A 27,747-nucleotide genomic window follows, 5' to 3' on the forward strand; every position below is an offset into this window, starting at 1 on the left:
GCCTGTGTTTGTGTGTCTCTGTATGCCTGTGTGTTTGTGTGTCTCTATATACCTGTGTGTTTGTGTGTCTCTGTATACCTGTGTGTTTGTCTGTTTCTTGTGTTTGTGTATGCCTGTGTGTTTGTGTGTCCCTGTGTGTTTGTGTGTCTCTGTAGGCCTGTGTGTTTGTGTGTCTCTGTAGGCCTGTGTGTTTGTGTCCCTTGTATTTGTGTATGCCTGTGTGTTTTTGTGCCCCTGTAGGTCTGTGTGTTTTTGTGTCCCTGTATGCCTGTGTGTTTGTGTGTCAGTGTATGCCCCTGTGTCTCTGTATGCCTGTTTGTGTGTGTCTGTATGCCTGTGTGTGTGTTTGTGTGTCTGTATGCCTGTGTGTTTTTGTACCTGTATGTCTGTGCTTGTTCATCTTTGTGTGTGTGTGTGTGTGTGTGTGTGTGTGTGTGTGTGTGTGTGTGTGTGTGCGTGTATATATTAAACCATACAAAGTGTTTGAATTTGTTTTAAACTGCATGTGTGTATTAATGCTACAGTCTGTGTGTTTTATTAGTGTGTATATGTATAAATGCTGTGTGTTTGTGTGTACATACATACATGTGGCACACTCTGTGTGTGTCTGTGTGTGTACCTACATGTGTGTCCTCTGCCTCAATACAGCTAACCCACTGCAGTGTTCTGGTTTTGTAACATCTCTTATTTTGAACATATGAAGTTTATTCATTTAATCATTTTGAAACTCATGGCTGACGTGTGACTCCCACTTCTGCATATCGCGCTACACAAGTGCACAAGCAAGCAGGAAATGAAATTGTGATCACTAAAAATACTGTATACACTTCACAATTATTTGCACCCTTCATTATCATTAACCAAACCCCTGCCAGATTATAAAGTGCACACTTGAATTTTGTGTCTGTGTGTACACACACCTGCCAATGAAAAAGTGACAAATCGGTCTGATAAACCCCTTTGTCTTTCCCTCCCACCCTTAAACCCACAACCTGTTTTGAAACTATCTGTGAATCATGAGGTGACTTTTGAGGGAGAAAAAAAAGAAATAATACAATGCCTAACCGAAAAGTTCAGTTCCCAAAAAACATGTACTTAGCATTAAAAAAAAAAAGTAAAAAAAAAGAAAAGTCGATTGTAGGTGGGTGGGTTAAAGGTCACACTATTACCACAATCTGTCACTAGGGATTTGTATAGTGTTTTTTACAAAAAAGGACCGAAAAAAGATGAACAACTTCGCCTACTCAAGCTATTTTGAAGGTATCCGGAATCGTTTTATGATATTAAATCTAGAAATCGCACAGCCTGAAATGTAGCGTGTAAATACCTTAAATTTAGCACAGATTCGAGTACATTGGTTTGTTTTTTATATATAAAAACAAAAGTCACGGTGCTACCTTTTTATATATATATATATATATATAGTCCAGATCCAAAGTTCTAGTGTTAATCGCTAAGTCTTAACATTTCAAAAAAATTTACAGTGAAGAATTAATAGTCCTAAAATATAGTATGTGTAAGTTGTATAATAATTATGTGTTGGGATGTAACTCAAAAATAGGCAGTGTGTACATAAAGCTCCCACCTTATAGCAACGTTGCTGCCGTCTATGACCACGGGTCTGAAGGGGGTCGAGCTGTACGAGTCCGAGTGCGTTGTATCGGCTTGTTTGTGCTGCAGCGACGAGCCACATCCTCGTGGGATGAGCTTAGGGCTGCTCTCCGGTGCCCCCGGTGCTCCTGCGGCGTTGGTGCGACACGTCTTGATCAGCTCCTGGAGGATGTCGTTGGTCGGCGCGTCCTGGCTGAGCGTCTGCAGGACTCGCATGATGTCCGAATGAGAGTAACCCAGCTTGAGGAAATGCTTCACCTTGATCTGCTCACGCTCCATGTCTGAGTGTGTCTGCATGGGTCCACGGTTGTGCGAGTCCTCAAGTGCCTCCTCCTCTGGTTGCCCACGTGTTCTTCGTGTGTATGGTTTGCTAAAGAAAAAAGAGTGGGCTGGTGGTTTATCCCGTGAACTTAGCCTCGATAGGGGGAATCCGCCTTCAGTCTGTCTTTTGGTTTCCACTGTTTGTGGAAGAATTGTGTTTGAGGAGGCGGGTTCTCTCTGGGTAAACACACAAATGTCAGGTAATATTAGGGGCTTTTACACCCTCTTACACAGTTTCACCCAGCTCTTGCAAACATCACTCACTACTACTACTATAACACACACACGCGTTTCTATCCGCTTCTATTTTTACCAAGCAAGCCGATTTGCATCAACAGGACGTCATGATGAGACCGCAGCCGAAAGGAGAACTCTCTACTATAGCTCAGCACCATTTTAACCGGTGCGCTGCTTGCGTCAAAACCTTGCCGAAATCTCAGATTCTCGAGAACACCGTATCTAAACCGCCGCGTTAATAGTGGAAGTGCATGTGCGAAGGAGGCAGAGTGTCTATGAGAGAGAGAGAGAGAGAGAGAGAGAGAGAGAGAGAGAGAGAGAGAGAGAGAGAGAGAGAGAGAGAGAGAGTGTGTGTGGGCGTGCATAATGCTGTATTGGAAAGCCCCTGTGTGTCACCACATCTTATTTATGAACCTAAAATGAAAAGCAGAACTAACAGAGATGCACGTCATGCCGCACAGTTAAAAACCTTTTCATCAAATAACAGCCATCTGTCGTGTTTTGTAATCTTTCCATCAGATCATCACACATGGCCCACGGTGTGGTCGTGTTAAAAGTGACTAATCTGTAGCGGTGAACCATTTTCCAAACGCACACACAAACACGCATACACCTGTTTTTCTTTGTTTAAGATCTATGTGGCAGTGATTCGGTAGGGAAAATAAAGTGAATAAAATGGGTTATAAACCCACCTCTTACTGTATCACTGTGACCTTAAATGTTTTTGTCTTCGCACTTCGCACATTTTTATCTGGTTGCCTCCGCCCGCCACAGGTAGAGACAAGTTTTATCTGTCTTTTTTTTTCCTCAAGATTTGAGCTTTGCCATGTTGGAATTCTGGCCTGCCATTATTTGCCCTGCTGTCCAATACATGTACAAGAGTATTCCCTCTCTTTCTTCATCTAGCACAAGTATAAATTCCTCCCCTTACCTTACCTGACACAGATACAAACCATGTGTCCCTCCTCTTCCCGACCCTGTTTTAAGTACAAAACCATATGTCCCCACCTCACCTGGGGCAGGTAAAAATTGTGTGGTCCTCTATTTTCCTTAACTGGCTCAAGTGCAAATCATATGCCCTCCCGCTACCTGTCCAGGAATAGGCGGCGCTCTAATTATTCTTACCTGGAACAGGTACAAATGCTGCATTCTTTCCTCTTCCTTCATCTGACTCACATGCAGACACATTGCCCTTTCCTTTCTCTGACTTGGCACGGTTACAGACCCCACATTTTCCACCCAGGAATGGATGCTGTCCTTCAACCATCTTTACACTGGCACAGGCATAGAGCATTCCTTTGGCAAAGAACACATAGTCAAGTACTTGGGCAGGCCTTTTCTGATCTGGCAACAAGTACTAGACCATATGTCCTTACACCTTTCTCACACGGCAAGCAAAAGCCCAGACCATGTTTTCCTTTGTCCCCCCCCAGCACAGACACAGACAGTGTCTTTTCTTTTTCCCCCACCTAGTTCAGTCAAAAACCACAAGTCCTTTCTTTTTTTCCCACTTGGCACAGGTTCAAACCATTATCTTCTGCCTATCTTGCCTGGCACAGGTACAGACACCATGTTGCTCCCTTTACCTCACCTGGCAAAGGCCCAGACCATGTTTCCCTTTGTCCCCCAAGCGCAGGCACAGACAGTGTCTTTTCTCTTTCCCCACCTAGTTCAGTCAAAAACCATACGTCCTTTTTTTTCTCCCACTTTGCGCAGGTTCAAACCATTATCTTCCGCCTATCTTGCCCGGCACAGGTACAGACACCATGTCCCTCCCTTTACCTCACCTGGCACACATATATAGAAATGTGTGTAACTCTGCTTCCCGCATCTGCTATTTCTGACCAGGCAGCTTCCCTGTTCCTGGTCTGGGAAGAGGAAGGGACATTGTACAGCTGTACCTCTATTAGTATAATTAGCAACAATTGATTCGTCTATATTCTGCTTCTCTAATCAGCCACAGTACAAAGCATTTGGCCCGCTTTACTACCAGCCCCCCCACACTTACTTTTCCTCATTGCAAGCCACAGAGTCGAGACATAAAGAAGACACCTTGAGAAAAACAACGGCAGCTGCTTTATCCCTTGTCCTGAAACACACCTCCTCATTCACGGTCTTACTCGGTTGTTTGTCTCTTATTCCATGATGCCTGTCTTATACTATTTCTGTGGGTTCCTTATTGTTGAATTACTTATTTACAGCATACCTTGTAAACCTAGGAGTGTTTGCCTGGCTGTGCATGCCTACACACACTTTTTTCTATTCTGTTTTTCTGTTGTTGGACGTAGCTCCAAGGTTAATTCATAGTCTTGATAGTACTTGACGTTTCTCCCCTACTGTCAGGAAACATTTTAAGTTATCTGTATGTAATCTATAGCCCTTGTTTTTTGTCTACAGAACTTGTACCACAACGCTTTATATATAAATACACTTTCTACCTAAAGAAGTACAAAGTAATATTCTGAATCAGGAATACTTACCCTGTGTCCGGCAGCCACACATCGAGTTTGTGTGTGTGTGTGTCCCCGTCTAAACGTTTCTCTCGCAGAATGATCAAGCATATGAGGAAGTGGCTCAATTGTGTGCTTAAACCAAAGGCAAGGAAGCCGAAGAATAAAAATACGCACACCGACACGCCCCCCTTACACACACATGCACACACACCCGCTTCCTTATGCACATTTTTGATATGAGAAGGGTATTTCCCCTTGCAGCATGCTTCCTCAAACACACACACACACACACAGGCTCTTAAGATTGCCACTGCTTACCAGGTTATGGTTTTATTTATATCCGTCCATGTCACAAAGCCCCCTGTGATCTTTAACAAGCGCGACAAGAAAGTCATGTAAAGAAAAAACAAAAAACAGTGTGTGTGAAAGTGTGTTACGCAAGATTGGGGGGGGGGGGGGTCAGGTCACGTGCGTGCATTCCCTTGTTCCTTAGTTCGGCAACGGAGTATTACTCAGGTGTCGCGTAACGACGTGAGAAAAAGACCAGATGATTTCTGGATTGGTGCTATAAATAGAAGCAATATGACATAGCTTTTTTGTGGAGATGTTACCCCACATCATGTAATGCTTGGGCTTGTTCTGTGGAACGAGCAAGCATGCACAATAGTCCATTCTTTTAGAGTACCAACATGCCCCCAGGGTGTTTGTTTGAAATTGTCCCGGGGTGTTTGGGAACAACACGGGGACTTTGAGGATGGATTCGGACTAGTTAATGTCAACGGTCATAACTACAATGGCAATTAATCACTTCTCACCTTAACAACTATGGACATTCGGTGCCACCCAGATGAGGACGGGGGTCCCTTTTGAGTATGGTTCCTCAAGGTTAGATCCTCATACCGTTTTGAATTTTTACATCTTTTATGAACATCTCGACACCTTAACCATTACACTTTATTCATCTCGTCCTATTTGTTCATTTGGTGCGTCCTTGTGATCTGGTCTTCGCTATAGCGAAGATAAGGTTGTATTTTCTGCCGTGTCATCAGTTTGAATCTCCATTTACCTCAACACAAATATGTGTTTGAAGGGCAAAAAAAAAAAGAAAGGAAAGAGAAAGTAATGTCCAAGGTTGCCCAAGTACTGGGAAGACATTACTTAACAGCCAGGGTACTTCCTGTTTTTTTTTTTTCTCTTTCTTTCTTTTTTCAATGCAAAAAATAAAAAAAGTGATATGATGAGTCATCCGATAGAAATAAAAAGTTTTCTCGATTCTTTATTACCCTGAACATTGTTGTGACCTCTCTGTCATGTGCTTATTTGCAAGCCCTCGAGCCGTCATTGTGTTGCACAAACTTGGTAAGGGTACGTCAGTCTGCTGACGCCAGCTCGAGATTTCAATCGCTGATATGCATGCGGTTTAGAAGTTGATCGTGTAAAGCACCTTCAGGCAAATTTTTGTGTGTGACTCTCACTCTCCACACCAGTGTTGCATCTGTTCGGTCATTGTTCTTTCGATTTTGTTTCGATTATTATTTCAGTGACCTGCTGCTACTAAATTAGACTTCATTGTTCCTTGTACGGGTGCATCCAGAACAATTTTATAAGGCGCATGCTTTCTTTAGCAGGTCAAACCAGTACAATCCTGTTATGTGGTTTAACTCGCTTAAACAGCAAGGAGAAAAGCTCTTTTTTCTTTTGAAAAGCTTGATAACGTATTCACGGAATAGTCGTGAGGGCACTGGTGGCCAAGGGTCTACACGTAATTTTACTCAAGATATATAAAATGGCCAAAGGCATCGGGAGACCTGATCAATCCAGTCATATGTGGTTCTTCCCCTGAACCTTATACTTTAAAGGTGGAAGCACACAATTGTAAAGAATGGATGTGGTGGCATGAATTTCTGCTTTGCTTGAACGAGAAGGCCCAATCCTGTTCAATGCTTTTCAGGGCTTGGAAAGTGTGGAAGATGTCCTGCTCTAGAGCTCCAACCCTATTAGGATGAATTGGAAGCCACCCCAGGCCTCCTCACCTCATTTACATCACCACCTGAGCCTACCTACTAACAACCTTGTAGCTGAATGAGCACAAATCCCCACAAAATCTAGTGAAACATCTTCCCAGAAGAGTGGAGCTCATAAATACAGTAAATCTTGACTGATTCAGAATTAAGTCAAACTCGATTTCGACATGTCAAGGCCTGGACTCCTCAAGACCTCCTCCTTAAATGAGCTGTGGCATCTGTTGACAAGATGATCCAGGTCCTGGAAGTGCTTAGGTTAAGCCTCCATGGATCATACTTGTTTGTCCAGCACGTCCCCTGACCTCTTTGTCAAACCCCTTTGTCGCCTAGAGCATTGCACTGCTTTTTTTTCAATAGTGGTTCCAGGTCTTTATCAGGTAATCCACATATACACCCTGACAGAAAAGGAACTTCATCAGACCACCTCGGTTCTTAGTCCAGTTCCTGATGTAAACTTGAGGAGCTTTGGGGGTGGAGCACAGGAGTCAGAATGGGGACTCTTGCCCGCTCGACACTTTTCTATCAGAGCCAGCATTGACGTTTTTTAGCAATTGATGCAACACTCGGACCTACCAAGCTAGCCTTCACCCCTCACACCATCTGAGAGCCTGTCTCCATGTTTCTTAGAGGACTTTTGGTAGGTATTATTCAATGCATACAACGAACACCCCACTACAGCTGTTTTAGGTCTGGGCTGGCTCTTCCAATTCATCTTAAGTGTTCAATAGGGTCAAAGGTCTATAGTAAAAGATATTCCAACCCATGTACTTTCTGGATTTTTCAAGTTTGGTTCTCCTTGAGCATCCCTGTCTGCAGATTCCTGGTTGTACCTCCTTTGAGGACTTTTGCTAGGTATTATTCACTGGATACCACGAACACCTGCTGTTTTGCTGATGTTTAGACGTCTCTAGAAGCCATCACAATTTGGCCCCGGTTGACTGTTTGCACCCTAGGCCCAGCATGATGCATGCAACTCATCACATGAGGGTCTAAATGTTTTAGAAATACCCCAACACACTATTGTGGTTGCATCAATGAACACATGGAAACATAATGACTTCCTTTTTCCAGTGTTGAAACAAAAAAGACCCTTTCAAATAACAAAAACGGGAAGGTGGTATCTGTTTGCTTGTGTGTGTGTGTGTGTGTGTGTGTGATATATACGTTTGTATTTGTGTTACCAGGGGCGAATGACAAAGGTGTGCGTGAAGGGGTTTCCCGCATGCAGAAGTGAGAGTGTGTGTGTGTGCAGTAGAACAGTAGTAGCATGACTTTTTTATTTATTTTTTTCCACTCCGCCCCCGTCCTGTAAGAGACGAGTATGTGGGGGCGGTTGAGCAACACACACATAGACGAGCTCCACATGCTTCTGCTGGGTGTCCTCGGTTCTTTTTTGTTCAAACAAATGCAGGTGGAAGATATATACTCTCTCATTTACCCACCAACTCAAAAAGTATATTTAGAAGTTTTTTTTACCTTCTAATATCGGTCAAACTGCTGATCATATAAAAAAAACCTTGAAAACGGCTGACTGCTTTTATATAAAGCTTGATTCTGGCTTCTGATTGGTCACAAGGTGATTTGTTTTGCCAAATTTGCCAAAAAAGACTGTTTCTCCAGAAAATCGAGAAAACGAGAAGCTAGTATGAGTACATGTAGATTCCAACTAAACAAAAAGAAAAAAAAAGGAATATGACTAGGCATGAGAAGTGAGAAAGAAATGATGATCCTACATATCAAATAAATAAATATTTCACCAGAACGTCACGATTTTTTTTTTTTTTTACTGTACGGTCAATCTACTTGCGCTGTTCGTGGTGCCCAGAACACCTGTATTCACCGCAATTCATCCAGAAGGTGTTCACTAGGGTTGGCCGTCCACAGCAGGAGATCTTTCACATCATCCAACCCATAAAAAGAAGATCTAGATGGAGCTGGTTTTGTGCACAGGGGTATCATCATCGTAGGTCAAGTAAAAAGAGAAATTTCATAGAATTGTGTGTCTCTGGTTTTGTGGGAACATTTTGAGGAAGAAGTTACAATTTATATATGGACGGAAAAGTCATGTTTCTGTTCCTTCACACAAAAACTTGCATTACACTCAGAACATAGTTATCATCAGCCACTTTCCTTTTCCAACAATGACTTATTTATTGACATCCAGAACTCTCTTAAGTCGTGTTTTTTCCCCCCAGCGTAAACCTGTACATTACACCACCATCTAGTGGCTAAACATGAGGATTTCAATTCTCCTGTTCCGTCTCTGGACAAATCACACAGCTTTGGAAGATCATTCCTTGTTTTCCCTCCATCTTTTTTTTTTGCTCTTTTCAGTTCTCTTTTTTTTATTCCCTTGCTCTCATATTTCTATGATCTATATTATACATATCTCATATTTTACCCTTTTACAGTAAATTCTTTGTGTTCTATTCTTCACTCTGTTTTTCTCTTCAACCGTCCTTTTTCCTTTCACCATAATTTAAATTCTGTTCTTTTCTTTATCTTTACCATTCTGTTTATTTTCTATCCTCTATATTTAGTTATTTACTTTTAGCGCTTTCCTTTTTTTTTTTACCCCTAAAGTTCTTTCATTGCTATAACTTTAAATTCTGTTTTTTACATTATATCTTTACATTCCTTTCTTTGTTTTACATTCCCTTTTTTGAATTATGCATTTACATTCTATCGTCACATTGACTTTACATTCTCTTATTTACACTGTAACATTTACAATAACTTTTTGAATTATATATGTACATCCATCTTTACGTTGACTTTAAATTCCCTTCTTTGCATTGTATTTTTACATTCCATTCTTTACACTGTATACATTTACATTCCCTTCTTTACACTGTATACATTTACATTTCAGCTTCACGTTGACTTTACATTCCCTTCTTTACACTGTATTTGTACATTCCCTTACACTGTATACATTTACATTTCAGCTTTATATTCCATTCTTTTTACTGTAACTTTACATTTCCTTTTTTAAATTATACATTTACATTCCATCTTTACATTGGAATGTAAAAAAAGATGAAAATATATTTCATCTTTACATTAACTTATTTTTATTATAACTTTACATTAACTTTTTGAATTATAAATGTACATTCCATCTTTAAGTTGACTTTACATTCCCTTCTTTACACTGTATTTTTACATTTCCTTACACTTTATACATGTACACTCCAGCTTTACGTTGACTTTACAGTCCATTCTTTTCACTGTAACTTTAGTCCATTTTATCAATTATAAATGTACATTCCATTATTTACACTTAACTTTACATTTTTGAATGATAAATTTACATTCCATCTTTATGTTGACTTTATATTCCCTTTTTTACACTGTTACTTTACATTCCCTTACATTGTAATTTTACATTCCATATTTTGTTGTATTTTTATAATTCTTTTTCGTTGCATTATACATTTTCATCCTTTTCTTTGTCTTATCTTTACATTCCCTTCCTTATATTGTACCTTTACAATCCTCTACTTTGTGTTGTATTTTTCCATTCCCTTTTTTTTATCATTATAAATTTACATCCATCCATCCGTCCCTTCTTCGTTATAACTTTATATTCTCTTGTTTTTTTGCTTTTATGTTTAAACTTTACATTCCTTGGATGATTCATGACATTCCCAGACCTTTTCTCTCAGCACACAGTACAGAAAATATTCAGTATAAAGTTTAAAGCCTGGCAGCTGTAATGAGTACAACGCCATCTAGTGGAGATACATGAGTGTGCACAGTAAATGTCGTGTAATTTTGGAAAACATGAATTTGATATCATGCTATTACACCCGTGTTTGTGTGTTTTTGTATTTATTTTCTCATTTGTTTTGTTCTCCTCTTTTTCATTCATTCCCTCTCTTTTACACTGTTCAAATTCTTCTTTTTTTTGCACCACTGTTTATTATTACATTCTTTTTATTCTATTCTTTCTGTAAAATTCCTGTTTTTTTTTTCTCTCACTTCCTGTAGTTCATTCCCTTGCATTCTTTGTTTTTTGTTCCTTGAATTAACGTAAATTTTTGTTTCTTTTCTTTGCTTTAAAAAAAAATCAATTCCTTGCACTTATTATTGCACATATTGTTTTGTTCCTATTCAGGTGAATGGGCTTCTACTTTACTTTGGTGCTGAGAATCCTGGGAAATTTAGTCAAAAAAAGCAGATATATGCCTTTATTTTAGGTAGCTACACTAACTTGTGTGGACACTGAGAGACTTTGACATATCGAGGAAACACTTTGTCCCAGATTCTTACATAAAAAGGACTCACGATAGCTCTGACGCCTACATTATATGGACACGTGTATTTGGGACACCGGACTTTTCCAGCTTTATGTGGTTCTTCCTCAACTAGTTCCTGCAAAGTTGGAGGCACACAATTGTATTGGACATCTTTGGATGCTTTCCCTTCACTTGAACTTCATGAAGATCTGCTTTTCAATGGGACGATGGGAATGATCTCCCGTTCTAGAGTGTCCAACCCTATTGGGAGGAATGTGAACAGTTTTCCAGGCCTCCTCACCTAGATCAGTACTTGATGTTGGAATGAGCCCAAATCTCCACAAAATCTAGTGGAACATCTTACCAGAAGAGTGGAGCTCATTTAAAATTGTGGAATAGCCATTCAAAACACACATGGTCTATTGTCCTCAAACGCTTCAACCCTCTCCTATTCCTAAACTCATCCTTTCCCACAAAGTCGCCAGTTTCTCTCAGAGGCTTGAGTCAAAATCCCCCACCGTCCAAAACGTAAAGGTTATGAAGCCAACGCATCTGAGGTCTTTTGAGTGACTTACTGCCTCTCCTTTTGATTTTCTCCCTGTTGTTTACGAGTAAACCATCCCACGAAACCCCAAACCGGCGTCGTCACGTTTAACCGCAGTATCTGCGCCTGTGTGGTCAAATCAGGATGCTCGGTTTTATAGGAACGCGGATCCGGAGGAAGGCTTTCGGTCTGAGCTTAAGTCTAGGAAAAACACAAATCTGTCACCAGAAGGTTTTTTTTAATGAACCTCTTAACATCTTGTGTTTCTCTGGTGGAGTGGAGCGAGCGAGGTCTGTAACATCAGTGCTGGTGGTACATTATCGCACTCCCAGGAGGAGTTGAAGGTATGAAGGCCCCATCCTGTGGTGAGGAGAAAGAGAAAGGGGCGGAGTTTTAGAGTTGACTGTAAAATATCATGTTGGATTCTAATTGGTGAGAAGGTATTGATGGAAGGAGTCTTCAGTTTTCTTTTTCCTTCTCTCTCCATCAGACTATTTGTCATTTGTATTCCATCTCTTTCTCTGCACTCTTTCCATCTCTCTTACTAGCTCATTCCATCCATCCATGCATCCATCCATCCATCCATCCATCCATGCAGTTATCCATTCATCCACCTATCTCTATCTTTCTCCCTCGATCTCCTAACTCTTTCCAACTGCCTTAATGTCATCTCATTCTCCATCCATCCATCCATCCATCCATCCCTCCCTCCCTCCCTCCCTCCCTCCCTCCCTCCCTCCCTCCCTCCCTCCCTCCATCCATCCATCCATCCATTGCTACCATTACATTTTCTCCTTTTATCTCTCTTTTTATTTACTCTATCACACCGTCATTGTCATTCTTTTTATAATTCCACCTTCTCCACCTCCACTCTTTACATCTCTTTTATTCTTATTCTCCTTCCCCATCCATCCATCTCTCTTTCTGTCTTTTCAACTGTCGTCTCATTCTTTCCTCTTTCGTCTCTCTCTGCCCTTTCAATCTCTCTTCCCATATGGCATTCCTTCTTCTCTCATTTTTGCTATCTCTTCATCACTCTCTGGTGCCATTTTCTCTCTCCATCTATCCATCTAGCTCTCATTCTCACACATTGGCTTTTTTTTGTTTAGTGGGCGGGCCTTCGTAAGACAGCCCGCCCCTATTATCCACTTATGCAGCTCAGTGGTAAACTGAAAAGTGGTCCCAATAAAAAAAACACACACAAACGAGATCACAAAAAAAAAAAAGTTATATTATCGGAAGACTTTTATTTTTTACACAAACAGTTTAAGATTTTAAAATACAAATCAAAAACGCGTTAAAAAATACTTTTAGTATCAATCATTTCGAGACGTTATAAGTGTGTAAGAGGATGGTTTGTCTCAAAGGTGTGTGTGTGTGTGTGTGTGTGTGTGTGATCGATGGAAAGAGGCACTTAAGGAGAATGTGAGTGTTGAAACTTCTCGTGCTCTCTCACGCATACTATGGATCAAAAGTTTGTGGACACCTGCTCCTAAAATTTCAAGATCAGGAGATCTTCCGTGTCTTCAGACTCGGAAAGGGGGTCTATGTGTACTGCTGAAACAGGTTTGGATCTTCTAGTTCAAGAAGGGAAAAATTTCTTGCTACAACATCTACACAAGTACAATTATGTTCCTGAAAAAAAGCGCATGTGGCTGGAAAAGTCAGGTGTCCCAATACTTTTGTCCCTATAGTATGTGTGTTCAAATACAAACTAATTCCTTACGCTTGAAGTATGCAGTCGATAAACCAGAGCGATCTTGATTCCATGTTCACTTTAACGACGAGTCCCTTACGATTTCCATAGTGTAATGTCGCATGTGGGCGGGGCTTTGCCTGTACAGGAAGCAGTAGTAGCTAAATACAGCTTTTACGCTCAAATGAAACGATCAATTACATACAGATGGGGGGAATGGCCTAAAGCATTATAGATTTAGCAAATACACTTATACAATCCCTACGCTTTTCAAAATCTCAGACGGGGGCGTGGTCTAAAGCATTTAAGATTTAGCAAATACACAAATACAAACCTTAACCTTTTTTTTTTTTTTTTTTTACATTTCCAACAGAGGGCGAGGCCTAAAGCATTATAGATTTAGTAAATACACAAATACAAACCCAACACCCCCCCCCCCCCCGATTTTTTTTTTACTAAGACAGGGGGCGTGGCTTAAAGTGTTATAGATTTAGTAAATACACCTTTTCAAACCCTATTTTTTTTTAGAATCTCAGACTACGGGGGCGTAACCTAAAACGTTATAGATTTAGTAAATACACCTATTCAAACCCTACTATTTTTTCAAAATCTCAGACAGGGGGCGTGGCCTAAATCTTAATCACTATGTATGTGGTGAACACTCTTCAAGCATCATTTCAGTAAATGTATTAATCCTGCTGGTTCAGAAGCTTTGGATGTGCTCATGGTGCTACAAGATCTGTATTAAGATCCGTCTCTTTTATGTCAGAAAAAGGAGTGAAAGAATTTTTCTCGTTTTTCGAGCTGGGAAACATGCATGATGGAAAGTATCCATTAATCCCCACCCTGGTTTTTGGAGATGCGCCCCATTTGGCGATCTCGTTTCAATCCTAACTTTGCTAATCAAGCTCTGTATTAGCGTCTCGGCTAAGAGGAGATTTGGAACGAAAGTGCACAGGAAAGCAGATTTCCAAGAGTCTTTCGTTCTGCTTGAGACTCTGTACATAGCAGAGAAACTTCAGTCGATGCTGATGATTTAAGATCTCAAAGGCACTTCAGGTAAAATGGCATGGATTTCTTCCCTATCTGGTATACGGGACAGATATTCCAATGGTTACAACGTCTGCAGTTTGTATGGACGTCCTGTTGACAGGCACTTCTTGTTGACAGGAACTTCCTGTTGACAGGCACGTCCTGTTTGTACACATTTCCTGTTCCTAGGAGTGGATTTGGATGTGCTTCGCTCAAAAGTTGAGGTCATACTAAAAAGTGTGCTATATAAAATCAGGATGTAAACGCAGTCCCTTCTTTTTTTGTCCTGAGGGAAAGTCCCTTTTGGCCCTGTCGAAACTGGACCCATCCCCTTCGGAATAGTCTTGTCTTTCTCGTTTTCTGATTAAGGTAGGGGACACCAGGTCCTTGCATAACTCTCTCAGCCAATCAGCCGCTGCGCTGCAGTCCTGAACATGAAGCAGTCCATTCAGCTGAAAAGGGGGCGGGGTTTAGGGGTTGCATGTCACGCCCGCGTCCTCAACATGCCCGCAGTTGGTTTTGCCCCAGCCGGAGAACTTGCACTCATGGACGGTGTCTTCGGTCCCGATACACGCCACGTCGTCCATCCAGATCAGACCGGTACCTGCAGGGCGGAAAGACAGAGGAGGTTAAAAACTCGCTACTTCCTGTTTGGGTTTGCTTCTATCACCCGACAACGGCGACTCCGCCCACACACGTCTCGTTACGGGAGAAAAAGGCACTATAAAGACACTTTACAACTTGTTTATACCTGCAGGAGTCTACTATAGAAACAAGTGTATTTATATCATTTCAACTAATAGCAGTTGTTTTCTTCTGACCAATCAGATTTGAGTAATCGAGAGATCTTAAATAGAAAACGGCAAGAAATTATTCCAGAGACGAACCGTATATCTCAAACCCTGGCAATTTTGGACTCGTCTCTGGGTCCTTATTATGACTAATCGCTCGTCCCCTGGTGATTGCTTGAAGCCATTTCTCCTTTTCCTGTCTCCTCCCTCCTCTTTCTTTTTCCTTTTCCTTATCTCCTTTTTTCCCCACTTATCCTGTTCCTTTTCCCCTATGTCGCTCCTTTTTCTGTTCCTTTTCTCCTTTGCCTGTTCCCACTCTCTTCTCTTGCTCTCCGTTTCTGTTTCCTATTTCCTTCCTCCTTTTTTTCTCCTTTTCCTGTTCCTCCTCTCTTTTTCCATGACCTGTTATTTCTTTCCTTTGCCTCTTTTTTCTCCTCCCTCTTTCTCCTTTGCCTGCTCGTTGTCTCTTCACGTTTCACCTCTCCTTACTTTCCCCTTTTCCTGTTCTTTTTCTCTTCTCTCTTTTATGTTTTTTTGTTTCTTCTCTATTCTTCTTTTACTGTTTCTTAGCTCCTTACTTTCTCCTTTTCTCTTTCTTTCTCTACACTCTCTCTACTACCTGTTCTGTCTCTCCATTACCTATTTTTTTTTTCCCGGTACATTCTCTCTTTTCTTTCTCCTTTACTCCACTCTTTTTCTCCTTTTCCTATTTCTCCTTTTTCCGGTTTCTTCTCTCCCCTCTCTCATCTTTCCTGGTTCATATTCTCCTTTCTTTTTCCTTCTTTCCTTTCTCCTTCTCTTTCCTCCTCATTTCCCTTTTCCATCTCTCCTCTCGCCCATATTCTCCTTCTCAAACTTAATCCCTGAACCCTCCGAACTGCTCCTTCAGCCGGCACAAGACGTCCAAATCGCACTGGAAACATTAAAATCACTTCCAATTATTCGCGACTAAAGTAACGAGTGGAGAGTGGGTTTACACCCCAGCAACTTTGCTTTTGGAGCGTTTGGAGGTGGTGTAGATCACCGCCTCGGTGAAGCTCCAGCAGCTTTCATCCTGCACCACATTTAAATCCGACAGGGCTGCGTTACATTCTGTACGCTTTTTCCTTTTGTTCCCCTTCCAAGTGGTGATATAGGTGCACTACGCTGGCGAGCCGAGTCCCTCGGAGAGACTTCTGATCTCCTAAGAGCTTACAGATGTTTCCAGCTGTGTGGCGGAGAGAGAGATGGAGATGATCGGAGTCGAAAAGCTCATCAATCTTATAAAAAATTACAAATAAAAATCCCAGGGTAAAATGTTTTTATTTTCCAGGCATGCAATTTGGAACGAGGCCAATACACTGTGTGTGTGTGTGTGTATGTGTGTATGTGTATGTCTGGATTAGTTTGGCCATGTCAGGACAACACACACACACATCTGTGTATACGCAAAGGCACTCTCTCTGTCCTCATAAAAAGCGCAGCCTCCACACACACGATTTTAATAAGACGTCAACTGAAAAATGACTGCAGTGCTTTTTGGATGGGAGGATAAGAAAAAGAAAGAAAGAAAAAAAGAGGCCTTTTTTTTGGGGGATAACAAAAACACTCGTTTTGAGCCGATTCTCATCCTGACATCATGCTTCAGACACGAGGGTTCCTCCTAACAGTGCCGCGTTCCTGACTGGTTCCGAAAACCACGCTGATGTTTCATAACCTGGTTCTTAGCCGTGTGTTATTAATTTTGAAAACTAATATGCAAATACTGATGTGGGGTGAGGCGAGGAGGCCTGGGGTGGTGTTCCAATTCATCCCAAAGCAGGAGATCTTCCACATCTTCCAACCTCATGCAAAGCAGATCTTCATGAAGTCCTTTCATGCTCCTGCATCCAAAGATTTAATTGTGTGCCTCCATCGTGGTTGTAAGAAGCGGGTGTCCAAATACTTTTGCTCATAATAACGTGTGACAGGACGTCGTGGAGAATCTCTTTTTCCGGGTCCAAGAATCGATGAGGTGTGAAGATACCAGCGGTATTTCAAAATGAACAGAGCTGGATAAATCATTACATACACACACACTGTACTTTTGGTTCGATCTGGGAAAATGTTTTGCTCTTTTGTGTGTGTGTGTGTGTGTGTGTGTGTGTGTGTGTCCATCAAGGCTGCAAGTTTTCCTAATAAAGCTATATTAATGTCAAAAGCGACGTGCTCTAACGCACACCATAAACCCTCTGTATAAAAAATATAAAAAAGCAAGCTGTCGCTCTGATTCGGTCTCTCGGCCGCCGCAGCTTTTTCTGAACGCTAGAAGAAATTCTGGTGTCAGGAAAGTGTTTGACTTCACTGGCTAGGCAGCCGGCCAACGCACTTTTTCACCACACGCACGTTTGGATGGGACGCGGTGTGAAAATTGGCGTGAAAAACCAGATTCAACCTTCCTGTGAATTGCTGTTGGAGGATTTATACAGGGATTGTTGGGGGGGGGACACCTAAAATCTAAACACAGTCAGTATGTGTGTGTGTGTGTGTGTGTGTGTGTGTGTGTATATGTGTGTGTGTGTGTGTGTGTGTGTGTGTGTGTGTGGGCTGATCGGTAGTGTCGGTGCGCTCCTTGCCTTGTCCGAATCGCCCGGTTTTGTGGACCTCGGCTGCTCCGCGGAATCCCAGCATCCTGCACACCACGTCCCCATCCTTCTTGTCCCACACGTCGTCACACACCGTGCCCCAGCGACCCTCGTGGTACACCTCGACCCGGCCCTCGTGTGCCGCTGAGCCGTTCACCAAACGCACCAGCACATTGTTCTCTGCTCAACACACACGCATTGTACTAAAGATAAACTCAAAGGTCATACATCATTGTTATTCTTATATCACACGCAATATCGCCAAAAGCATTGGGGATTTTTTTTTCCCCCCGGAAATATGTGCTTCTTCCCCCATGCCCAAAGTGTCGCATAAAATTTTCCCCTTCACTTGAAAATAGGAACATGTTCCAGCATGACTGTTGCACAAAGGAACTCCATGAAGATCTGCTTTCCATGAGTTGTGGAAGATATACTGCTCTAAAGTGCCAACCCTAGTGGGATGAATTGGAATTGCACCCAGGCCTCCTCACCTCACCTACATCAGTACCTTTACTAATGTCCTTGTAGCTGAACGAGTGCAAATTTCCACCAAAATCTCAAATCTAGTGGCACATCTTCCAAGAAAACTGGAGCTTCTTAGACCAGAAAATTGCCTAAAATCGCATTGGAATGCAAGTAGAACATGTGGTAGAACCGGCAGAAGAACCCGTGCGACCTGAAATAAACCTTACTGAAAGCATCAGTTTTCTCCTCATGATTGTAAAAATAAAAGGAGGATCTGCGTGCGGTTTATTTGTCGAAGGCGTTTTGCTTTTGGAACTAAAAGCTCCACCAGCTGAGACGCATTAGCCTTGATCCCTTCCGTGAGGTCGGACAGTCAGATTTAAATCCGTACGAAATCCATAGGATGAGACGCGGTACTACATCGTAGCATCTTGCATTGCAGTGATTAGCACTAAATCTGGATCACGTATGAGGACATATGGACAATGTAGGGGACGTCTAGGAGAGAACCTTGTTTACACAAACACGAGGTTAATAAGACGTGGGACGGTCGAGCGTGGCGTCTCACCTGCCGAGAGCTGGACGGACATCTCATAAATGGGTCCCAGATGCCGTGCGATTCTGGGAAGCAGAACTTTCTCTGTCGTTCTAATTGAAGCAGCGTGTGACCCGAGAGCGCACGGTAGATCATTAGGATTCGAACATCTGCCATTTTTCTTTTGCTGGAATGAAAACATTTTACCGTGAAACAATTATGTTCTCCAGAATGTTTTTTGATGCGGAAAACATTTCCTAGCATGCTTACTTCCTCTCGTCCCATTTCATTTGCCAGAACACAGGCCAGGCCCTGCTTAGGCCTTTTTATTGCAAAATCAGGAAACGGACACTTTCGAAAAAAGCATCAAGAGGCTCGGTGCTCGATAAACAATTATCGACATCCCGTGCGTCACATTTTCATAGTGCTTACTGGATACGCTCCTATCTTATCCCGAGCTATGTCAAATATTTCGAAAGCTGGAGCTGGAAATGATCGTGGATTTGGCTGAACCTCAGACTTGAAAACAAGCCAAACCCCTGCTAATGCACATATGCACAAACACTTTGAGTACGTTATTAGCCGAGGTGCTCTCACTCCTGCTGGGAAGCACATGGCCTGTGATATAAACCAGTAATTTTTTTATACCAAAATCACTTAGGAAATGAGAACTGTAGCTTAATCCATAGTGATGATGAGCCATATTTAGGAGCAGGGTGCCGCCTGAACCATGAAATACGAACTCCAATATGACCCCTAATTGGAGTAGCCGAAAGAAGAAGAAGACACCTGTTTTAAAGCTGTCTGATTTATTGGAGTTCTGCAAAAGTAAACCTGCAATCGATTATCTCTTGTTCTGGCACCAAACCAGCTCTAGGACCCAGAAATATTTGACCTTAATCTGGACCCACTTTGCAAGAATGATGGCCACACTAATGGCCTAGTGGGGACCCACCTTTTTGACCCCTCTTCTCTTGTCCATCTTGTGGTTGTTTAGTCCTACAGTACCTATGGGGATGCTTGTACCGTTGACATTTTTTTCCATGCTTGCTATATCAACACTGATAAGGCACAGTGCCCCTTGTCTTAGCCCTCATATTCCAATTATCTTCAAGGTTATAAATATTGACCATGCTTTGGCTTGTAGATCATCATGGACCAGAGCAAGTCATCAGCAATTCAATGATCACTACTTCTAAAAAAAAAATGCACCATCCAGGTCCAGTTGGTGAAATTCAATGCCCAAATAAATCCACCATTCCTGATTTGATTCCGAACTCCTTAGATACTGTTTGTGCAAGTTTTGGATGTTCTCTTCTGCCACTCCGGGGTGTCTCCATCTACTTAGAAACAAGCCAGTAGTTAGATTTGCTAGACTCTATCCATAGAATTTCCACCTGAGCAAGTTCCTGAGCTCCATAATGATTCAGGCCAGAATAAAAGTGCTTAAACGTGATTAATGAATGTATATGATTGGATGCAGAACCCTTACTCTGTTCCTCCTGTGACACATTAAAAAGATCTGACAAGGAGGCAACTCAGGGTTTCTGCTCAGCCTCTTGTTATCTTGATTACTTCGACTTGCTCCTGGCTTGTATATCCCAGATGCGGTATGATGAATGGTTTCCAAAATTCTGTGGTTTATTCATGTCACTCAGTTGCTAAAATTTGCTCCTCAGGCATCCTGCAGATGTCCACAGTAGATTAAAGGCCTTGACTCTGGCCTACGAAAGCCATAAATGGGCCGTGGTGCCAAAGGTGTGTTTTCTATTTTTAAACAAGAACAGGCCTTTTGCTACTGCTTTTTGTTGTGCTTGTTTCTGCCAATTTTAAATGGGCCTTGTATCTGCTTTTGTTGGTGTTTAAAGCAGTTTTTCTGACATACAACAGGCTTAAGCTTGAGTGATAGATTTTCTAGCCTGTAATCCAGCTGGCCTGATATCCAAGTCAAGGACAATGCTTGATTGCTCTCAGCATGTGTGTAGTTTGTCTCTGGTTTCCACATGTGCAGGCTTTTTTGTTTTTGTTGGTAGCATACTCTTCTGAAGACCTTTGGCTTTCCGGTCACACCATTTGTTCTCACGATCCGGTTCACCCTGGTGCTCTGGTGTCTTTACAGTGTGGTGCTGGTGCTCCTTCATTGTATACCAAAAACACTGTGACCAGCAGGACCACGACTTGAAGGCGCCGCTGCGAATCGCATTAAAACCTCGTTCAAACAAACGGTGCAATAATAATCATGGCTGCTCGGCAAACGTTTGATTGATCGCAGGCAAATGCCTGCTGCGTATCAACTATCGTTTTTTTGCCTAGGTTCCATTACAACATCTCTGTTTACCCGGATCAGTCCTCTGCCTGGAAAACAAGGCACCTTGTTGCTAAGATTCCGCAGCTTAAAGTTGTCTCGATTTAGGGCGAGTGCTCATCATGCGATCGGTGCCAAGGCAACCACGGAACATTAGCATAATTGCTAACACGAACCATCCTGCTGATGAAAAACAACTGTTCTTATAGCAGTATAGAAAAGCTGTAGTGCTGATTTCTCCAGGTTTGCCTGCAGATTCGTAGACTGCAGGCTTGGGGTTGGATTTGTTTTTTATCAGAGAATTCTTCTAAGACTTGGACAAAGAATGTGACAAACATGCAGAGAGGAAATGAATCACTTTCTCTTTCAAAGGGGGTGCTGTTTTGTGGTTCTGAAGAACGATTGAATAGCTTAGCGGGTGAAATCTAACACGCTTCATGACTGATCGTTTTTATCTGATATCACATGTTTCCCATAATTATTTAAGAGGCTCATTCCTTTTCAATTTCCTTTTCAGCACTCAGTAAAAGAACAGTACCCCGCTGACAGGAAGTGCTTTACTGTCTTCCGCAATCGGCTTATTTCCAGCCTGTGAAAAAAATTATCAGTGTTACAATTTTACACTCTGGTCTTCAATGCTGTTTTAAAAAGGATTTGGGATTCTGTCCAATCGGTGGGAAACTAAGCTTACAGCTGGACAACCTGGAACCTATACGGGAGCTTGAGACATGCTTTTTTTTTTTTTGCTGATATTGGTGAGGGAACTCCCTAAGATATCAGGAAGAAACCTTGAGAAGAACCGGATTAAAGATGGAACCTTGTTGTTTTTAATCCACTGGTAATCATGAACCATTTCCAGAACTCTGAAGACACCCGAGGAACCAGAGCTGATTATTTTTATTTATTTCTGAACTGCATAAGTTCCTGCTCCCCGACTGGACACCAGGAACCCTACCTGGAAGGCAGGTTTTTAACCAGAGGAATCAGAACTGATTCGAGTTTTTGTTTTGTAGATGTTCTGCCGGAGAAACCTACACACACTCGCCCTCAGCAGCACACAGATCTTTTACTGCAACCATCACCACATAAATCTTTCCTAAAGTGCAAATGCATAATGATGAGAATTTAGCTTTTTACCTACAGCTACACATTTCCACATTTAGTTCCCATTTGCTGTTTTAATAACCTCCACTCTTCTGGGAAGATATTCTACTAGATTTTGTGGAGATTTCCAACACAAAGGTGTTGGCAAAGTCCGGTACTGATGTAGGTGAGGTAATGAAGCCTGTGTTCATATTCATTAAATAAATTTCACATTTTCCAACCCTTCCAAAGGAAATCTTCCTGGAGCTGGCTTTGTGCACAGGAGTCATTGTCATGCTGGACCAGGTTTTGAGCTGAAGTGAAGGAAAAATGTCATGCTTCTGCATCCAACCACATTTGGCTGTAAAAGTCCCAGTACATTTGTCCATGTAGTCTATGTATCTGTCTGGTCTTTAAATAATGTCCTAAAACAGCATAACCTTGTATTGCCAGACATTGGCGTATTTTCACCCCTTTAATAAAATACAATTGCGATCTTCATACACACACTTTTTTATATAATTTTGTTTTTGTGATTATTTAATTGAAAATTTTTTTTTTTTATGAAACCTTTATTTCGAATGGTTTATTTCCCAGCTTGTACACATCCTTGATGCGCTCCGTTCACCGTCCTACTCGAAACACTTGCTGTAAACACACATTTTTTCGCTCCTGAAAACCAACAAGGCCACGGTAAACAAACACTACACACTTCCTTGTCTGATTACTTGTCCTGGTGAATCAGAAATAAGGAAGTCTGTCTAATCTGGATCACCTGTGTTTACCAACACTCCCCAGTTCTAGTGTTTCCTCGCCTCATCTAATGAAGACACCATTGCATCTTTTTTTTACAAATATTTTAGAATCAAATTGATCTAGATTACATCCTGCACGGCTTCCCAAAACTCCCCATCAAAAAAGCCCATCGTTTTAAAACTGCTAACCCACCCATTGATTGTAATTGTTTTGGGGTGCAGTTCCAGCAAATGGTTTTATTTATGCTCTACTACGTATCATTTTCCAAAAATCTTCCCATCAGAGAGACCACAACTGTATTTTTTATTTAGATGTCCAGCATTGGGGACCAGGTTGAATTTCTAGAAAAATCTGGCAACCTCATGGGGCACAATTTCCATTTTTTTGAATGAGAAACCAAAGAAGAAGACTCGCATAACTCGATTCTGAAGGCAAGGAACTTTCCTTCTATTTCAATATTCGTATTTGCAGCCTTTAAGTGTAAATCTGTACAACCAGCAAGTATTCATACATTTCATACAGATACAAATATTGATTCTGGTTCTCTGAAGTGGACGCTAACCCCCACTTAACATGACCAATAACCTTTGATATTAAGGCATGATCTTGTCAAGGCAAAATCTTTTAGAGAACTTGGAGGACTTATAGAGCTAACCCCAACCCCGACCCTGTTCAAACACAGGAAATCAGGAACTTTGCTGGAAGTTAGGAACTTTAGGCTCATTTCAACCAGAGCAAATGAGCCGAATTATTATTTTTTGAGTCGTAAATCCAGAAAACAATTTAGTTCCCCTTCCACAGTAACGACTCATTCTGAAGAGCAGGAAGTCCAGCTATAAACAACAAACCCTGCTGTGGGTGTGTTTCATAACCCGCCATTACTAACATTTGTTTTTACTTCAAGGGCAGCACAATGTCATTAATCTCTTCAACCTTCTTCATGTTTATAGTCTTGCTGTATTTTGGTGGTTAACAGATGTTTATTTTATAGTCAGAGCCTTCGCATTAGGTGGGAGATGCAACACAGGAACTTACTGGCTTGGAATTGTGTTGCTCTCTCGCTCTCAAATTCGGTTTGGACCAAGCAAGATAAAAGAGGAAGTTAAGCAAGCTGACCTGTCTTGGCTCCTTGATCCCCTCGGTCACCCTTGTCTCCTTTGAGTCCCCGTTCTCCTCTCTGCCCTAAAAGAGAAAAGCATTTAAGAATGATTAGAACTTCCCTCTCAGAAAAAAAGATTCCTGGAGGGTGGCTGGTTAACAGGTCCAAACGTTTAGGTTCTCTGCAAATCAAGGTTCCTCAAGAGGCGCAACCCAAAGAACCTTAGATAAATCTTTTTCCTGCTGAAAGAGTGCAGATTTCTCTTGGCTACATTCCTCTGAAGTAAGACTTGCTTTCAGGCTGTTTTTTTTCCCCTCTCAACTGTCAGCCTGCTTCACATTTAATCGTACATTTAATCCTGATGGGTTTTTGGATGCAGATAAGCTTTCAGGGTGACATCAAGTACTTTTGAAAACTTCTTACCTTCCTCACAATCTGGGGGCCAGGCACGAAAACAACCACGGAACCACAGAATGTCTGCAAAATAATAAATTGACTCTGATCTGAGCTAATCCAAGGGAATTTACAACATGGTAATCGGCAAGATTTGTCCAATTTCCAATGCTGCAGGGTCACTAACCCGAGTCCACTCACAATTCTGTTGATTTAAAGCTTAAACAAAAAAATGTCCACCAGTCATTGCTTTGTCTGCAAGGTTGTATCAGAATAACTGTACGGCTAGTTTGCACTGGTACTTCGGGGAGGTGGTAGCTCAGTTGTTAAGGCTCTGGGTTACAGATCGGAAGTTCAGGGGTTCAAGCCCTGCTATCCCAAGCTTGTGCTTGAGGGGCGCTGTAACATTGTTGACCTTGCACTCTGACTCCAACTTCCTACATCGTTGGGAACAATAAAGTATTTTTATTTATTTACATTGTTGCCAAATTTGCTTGCCAAAATACAAATTTGCTTTGCAAGACAATTTGCTTGCCAAAATACGGATAATTTTAGGCACTTAAATGTAAGTTATAGTGAGAATGAAGCGTTCCACCTGTAGCCAGCCACATTCAAGGACTTTTTATGAATTTCGAATGCATTCGTCCTGGACCAGAACAACTCGAATGCTTTTGGGTCAGGAAAAAATATGCCCGAGCTGTGAGTTCTAGGCCGTATCAAATATTAGAGTTCAGCAGTCCGACTTGCACGATTTCATCATCTTAGAATCCTGTGTGTTGCCACAACGAGTATGCCCGAGATTCTGTAAAGCTGTGGTTTCAGGTCTCCAGGACTCCTGGCTTTATCAAAGCTTCATCGCTGACTGTGGACAGCACACTCAAACAGAGCTCATCAAGCTACGCTTACTGAGAGATAAAAGCGGCTGCGAGTAGCTAATATTGTTTGTTTGTTTAACCTTTATTTTTACAGGCAAGTCATTAAGAACAGGTTCTTATTTACAATGGCGGCCTGACAAGTGGAATAACCACTTAGGGAAAGGGAAGTAGGGCTAAAATAAATACAAAACATAAAAAAAAAAAACACCATAAAAAAATAACAATTACATAAATACATTTTAAAACAAAATTATGTAGAAAAACAACTGCATATATCCGTGAACAAATATGATATCATATTTTTAAAGCTTGAAATTGGAATGAATTTTCCAGTTTGAGGGTATTTTGCAAAGCATTCCAGTCGTGAGCGGCAGCAGATTGAAAAGATGCAAGACCAAATGCAGAGTTGGTTTTAGGAATGCTTAATTAAAAACGAAGTGAGGACCGGGTGTTATATGTGACAGGCTTTAGCTGCAGCAAGTGACCTAAGTAAGGAGGTGAGTGGCCGAGAAGGGTCTTATAAATGAACGTGAACCAGTGAATTTAACGGCGATTGTGAAGGGAGGGCCAGTTAACAGATGAATATAAAGCACAGTGGTGTGTATTGAAAGGAGTCTGCACTGCACTAATGCACAAAAAATCTTCAAAACGAAAAAAACAAAAGAGGAATGCGCTTCATGAGATCTGAATCTAATGCTCATTATAAATCTAAAAGTCAAGGATGATAATGTCACGCAGAAATGTGAATCATATCTGGTCAGATCTTTGGGCATACTTTAATCTGTAATGAAGTTCATGCTAGGGAATGTGGAAGATGCTAGTGCAACAAAGCATAGTTTCCCTGCTGGTCCCACCATTCCTCGGGGTACAAGGATGACATGCTTTAAAACTCTTCTCCGTTCTGATACCTAGGTGACTTCAGCTTGATGTCTGAACCATCTTTAGCAATCCGCCAACGACATTTAAAGACCTACCTCTTCTGGCAATGGAGGTAAACTAGCATTTCAACTATTTGAAACAAATTCCATTGCCATGATAACTGGATTTCCTCCCAGAAGTGTTTTGGACTGATTGCATCCTAATGAAGCAGCATTGGGATATTAACCGAGACTTCAAGCACTTTTCTTAGTTGCCCCAGACAAGGGAATTTGCTCAGGGTGGGTTTGGGAGGAAAAGTAACGAGGTAGGATTTCAAATGAACTCCTCTCTGGTGTTTAATGTGTACACAAAGAGATCTGAGTAGGTGGTTCTGGTGTTAGTATGAGCGTTATGCAGAAGCTCTGTGTGCTATAAGATTCAGGAAAGCTTTCTAATCTAACCGAGGATGACGATAATGATTCCTTCCTGCTCCCTACACGCATCCGTCCTCTGCCTTAAATCTCACCAGAGTAAACACAGGCTGTTTGCGTTTCACACCCAAAACCACGAGGAGATCAAACGTGCTTTTCAGCACCAGGATACAGAGAATCAAAGACTTTCCTTAGTATACAAATGGACTTTTTCATGGTTACGAGGCAAGGAATGATGGAGCAAACACCCACTTGTACAGTGCGATGTGTGTTGGTGAGTAATGAGACCAAGAACTTTTTGTGAGACAAAGTTTTTTTGTGAGGTATCATCCTTAAGGTCTTTTAAAAAAGAGGGATAAGAATTTTCAAAAGCAGGATCATTTGTATAATCCTTGTGTGTGTGCGCTTTTACGCTCAAATCTTGAATCATTTGTTTTGATGTTTTTTGCAGTGCGGTTTTCAGAGGGAGGGGGATGATGATGGGTGGTTTATCTCCAGGACAGCTTTAAATTTAAGTCATTTCAACAACTTTCATGGTCTGGATATTCATCCCTGACTGTGGGTTTTTTTCAATTCCATATTTTAATCGAAAGCATCGTTTTTGTCTTTCATTCATGCATGAGTTCGAGCTCACAGCTGAGTCAGGCTGAAAACACCTTCAAACAAATCCTGTGGGCAACTGCCTAAATGGAGGCATTTAGTTGAATAGGGTTCGGTTAAGGCTTTTAATTTATTTGCTGTTTGGAGGTAAATCCAGCTGTGTAGAATACAGCATATGAACTGTGTAGTAAAAAATAAATAAAAATTGTTATAAATAAAATATTCCCTTACGAGGGAAATATCAAGGTCCGTGACGTCGGAGTGACGTGGGGCCGCCTTCCCGTGGGCTCACCACCTGCAGGAGGGACCGTAAGGAACGGTGCTGTGAGGATTGGGCAGCAGTCGAAGGCGGGGGGCTGCTTAGACTGCTGCCCCCGCGACCCGAATTATGGATAAGCGGGATAAAACGAATGAATAAATGAATAAATTAAATATGTTTAGGAAGCTACAAAGATTTGCTTGTGCAGAAAACCCACTGGAACTCCTAAAGCACTTTGAATTTAGCCACTATATCAAGCTTTACTGATTTACTAAATGTTTCAGTAAATAGTTCCCTAAATGGTTCAGTTTTGTAGTTCCCTAAGAAACTGATTCACTGATTTTCTCACTTAGTGCCTCACCGTGATTAATTCATCCAATGAAGGATCCTCACTGACACACTCAAGGACTTATTCAATGGCTTACTTACTGACTCAGTATTTTGCTTAGTGGTCCATTCCGTGGTTCCCTCAGTGGTACACTAGGTGGTCCAATCGGTGGTACACTTAATGCTTCCCTTAGTGCTTCCTTCAGTG

The 27,747-nt window shown here is 41.6% G+C and overlaps 3 protein-coding genes across 5 annotated transcripts in view; all 3 read right to left on the minus strand.

Moving 5' to 3' along the window:
* LOC310722522 (endoribonuclease ZC3H12A-like) overlaps nucleotides 1-5,001 on the minus strand; it is an 11,993-nt gene extending 6,992 nt beyond the window's left edge. Inside the window, exons 1-2 of one of the 2 annotated variants that reach the window (XM_083535075.1) lie at nucleotides 4,650-5,001; nucleotides 1,586-2,109 (exon numbers count right to left, since the gene is read on the minus strand). In XM_083535075.1, the coding sequence (XP_083391201.1) occupies nucleotides 1,586-2,109; nucleotides 4,650-4,730 (605 nt within the window). In that variant the 5' untranslated portion in view covers nucleotides 4,731-5,001. The remainder of the gene's footprint in view (nucleotides 1-1,585; nucleotides 2,110-4,649) is intronic. The other variant, XM_083535076.1, reaches the window with a different exon arrangement.
* Nucleotides 1-27,747, minus strand: part of LOC310722610 (uncharacterized protein) — a 676,055-nt gene that overhangs the window by 279,449 nt on the left and 368,859 nt on the right. The window lies entirely within an intron of this gene.
* The window catches only part of scara5 (scavenger receptor class A, member 5 (putative)), a 47,169-nt gene continuing 33,937 nt past the window's right edge, over nucleotides 14,516-27,747 (minus strand). The window contains exons 8-10 of the mRNA XM_083535115.1: nucleotides 23,814-23,879; nucleotides 17,545-17,733; nucleotides 14,516-14,763 (exon numbers count right to left, since the gene is read on the minus strand). Of these exons, the coding sequence (XP_083391241.1) occupies nucleotides 14,630-14,763; nucleotides 17,545-17,733; nucleotides 23,814-23,879 (389 nt within the window). The 3' untranslated portion in view covers nucleotides 14,516-14,629. The remainder of the gene's footprint in view (nucleotides 14,764-17,544; nucleotides 17,734-23,813; nucleotides 23,880-27,747) is intronic.

Source organism: Silurus aristotelis (assembly GCF_946808225.1).
Source record: "Silurus aristotelis genome assembly, chromosome: 29".
Classification (NCBI taxonomy): domain Eukaryota; kingdom Metazoa; phylum Chordata; class Actinopteri; order Siluriformes; family Siluridae; genus Silurus; species Silurus aristotelis.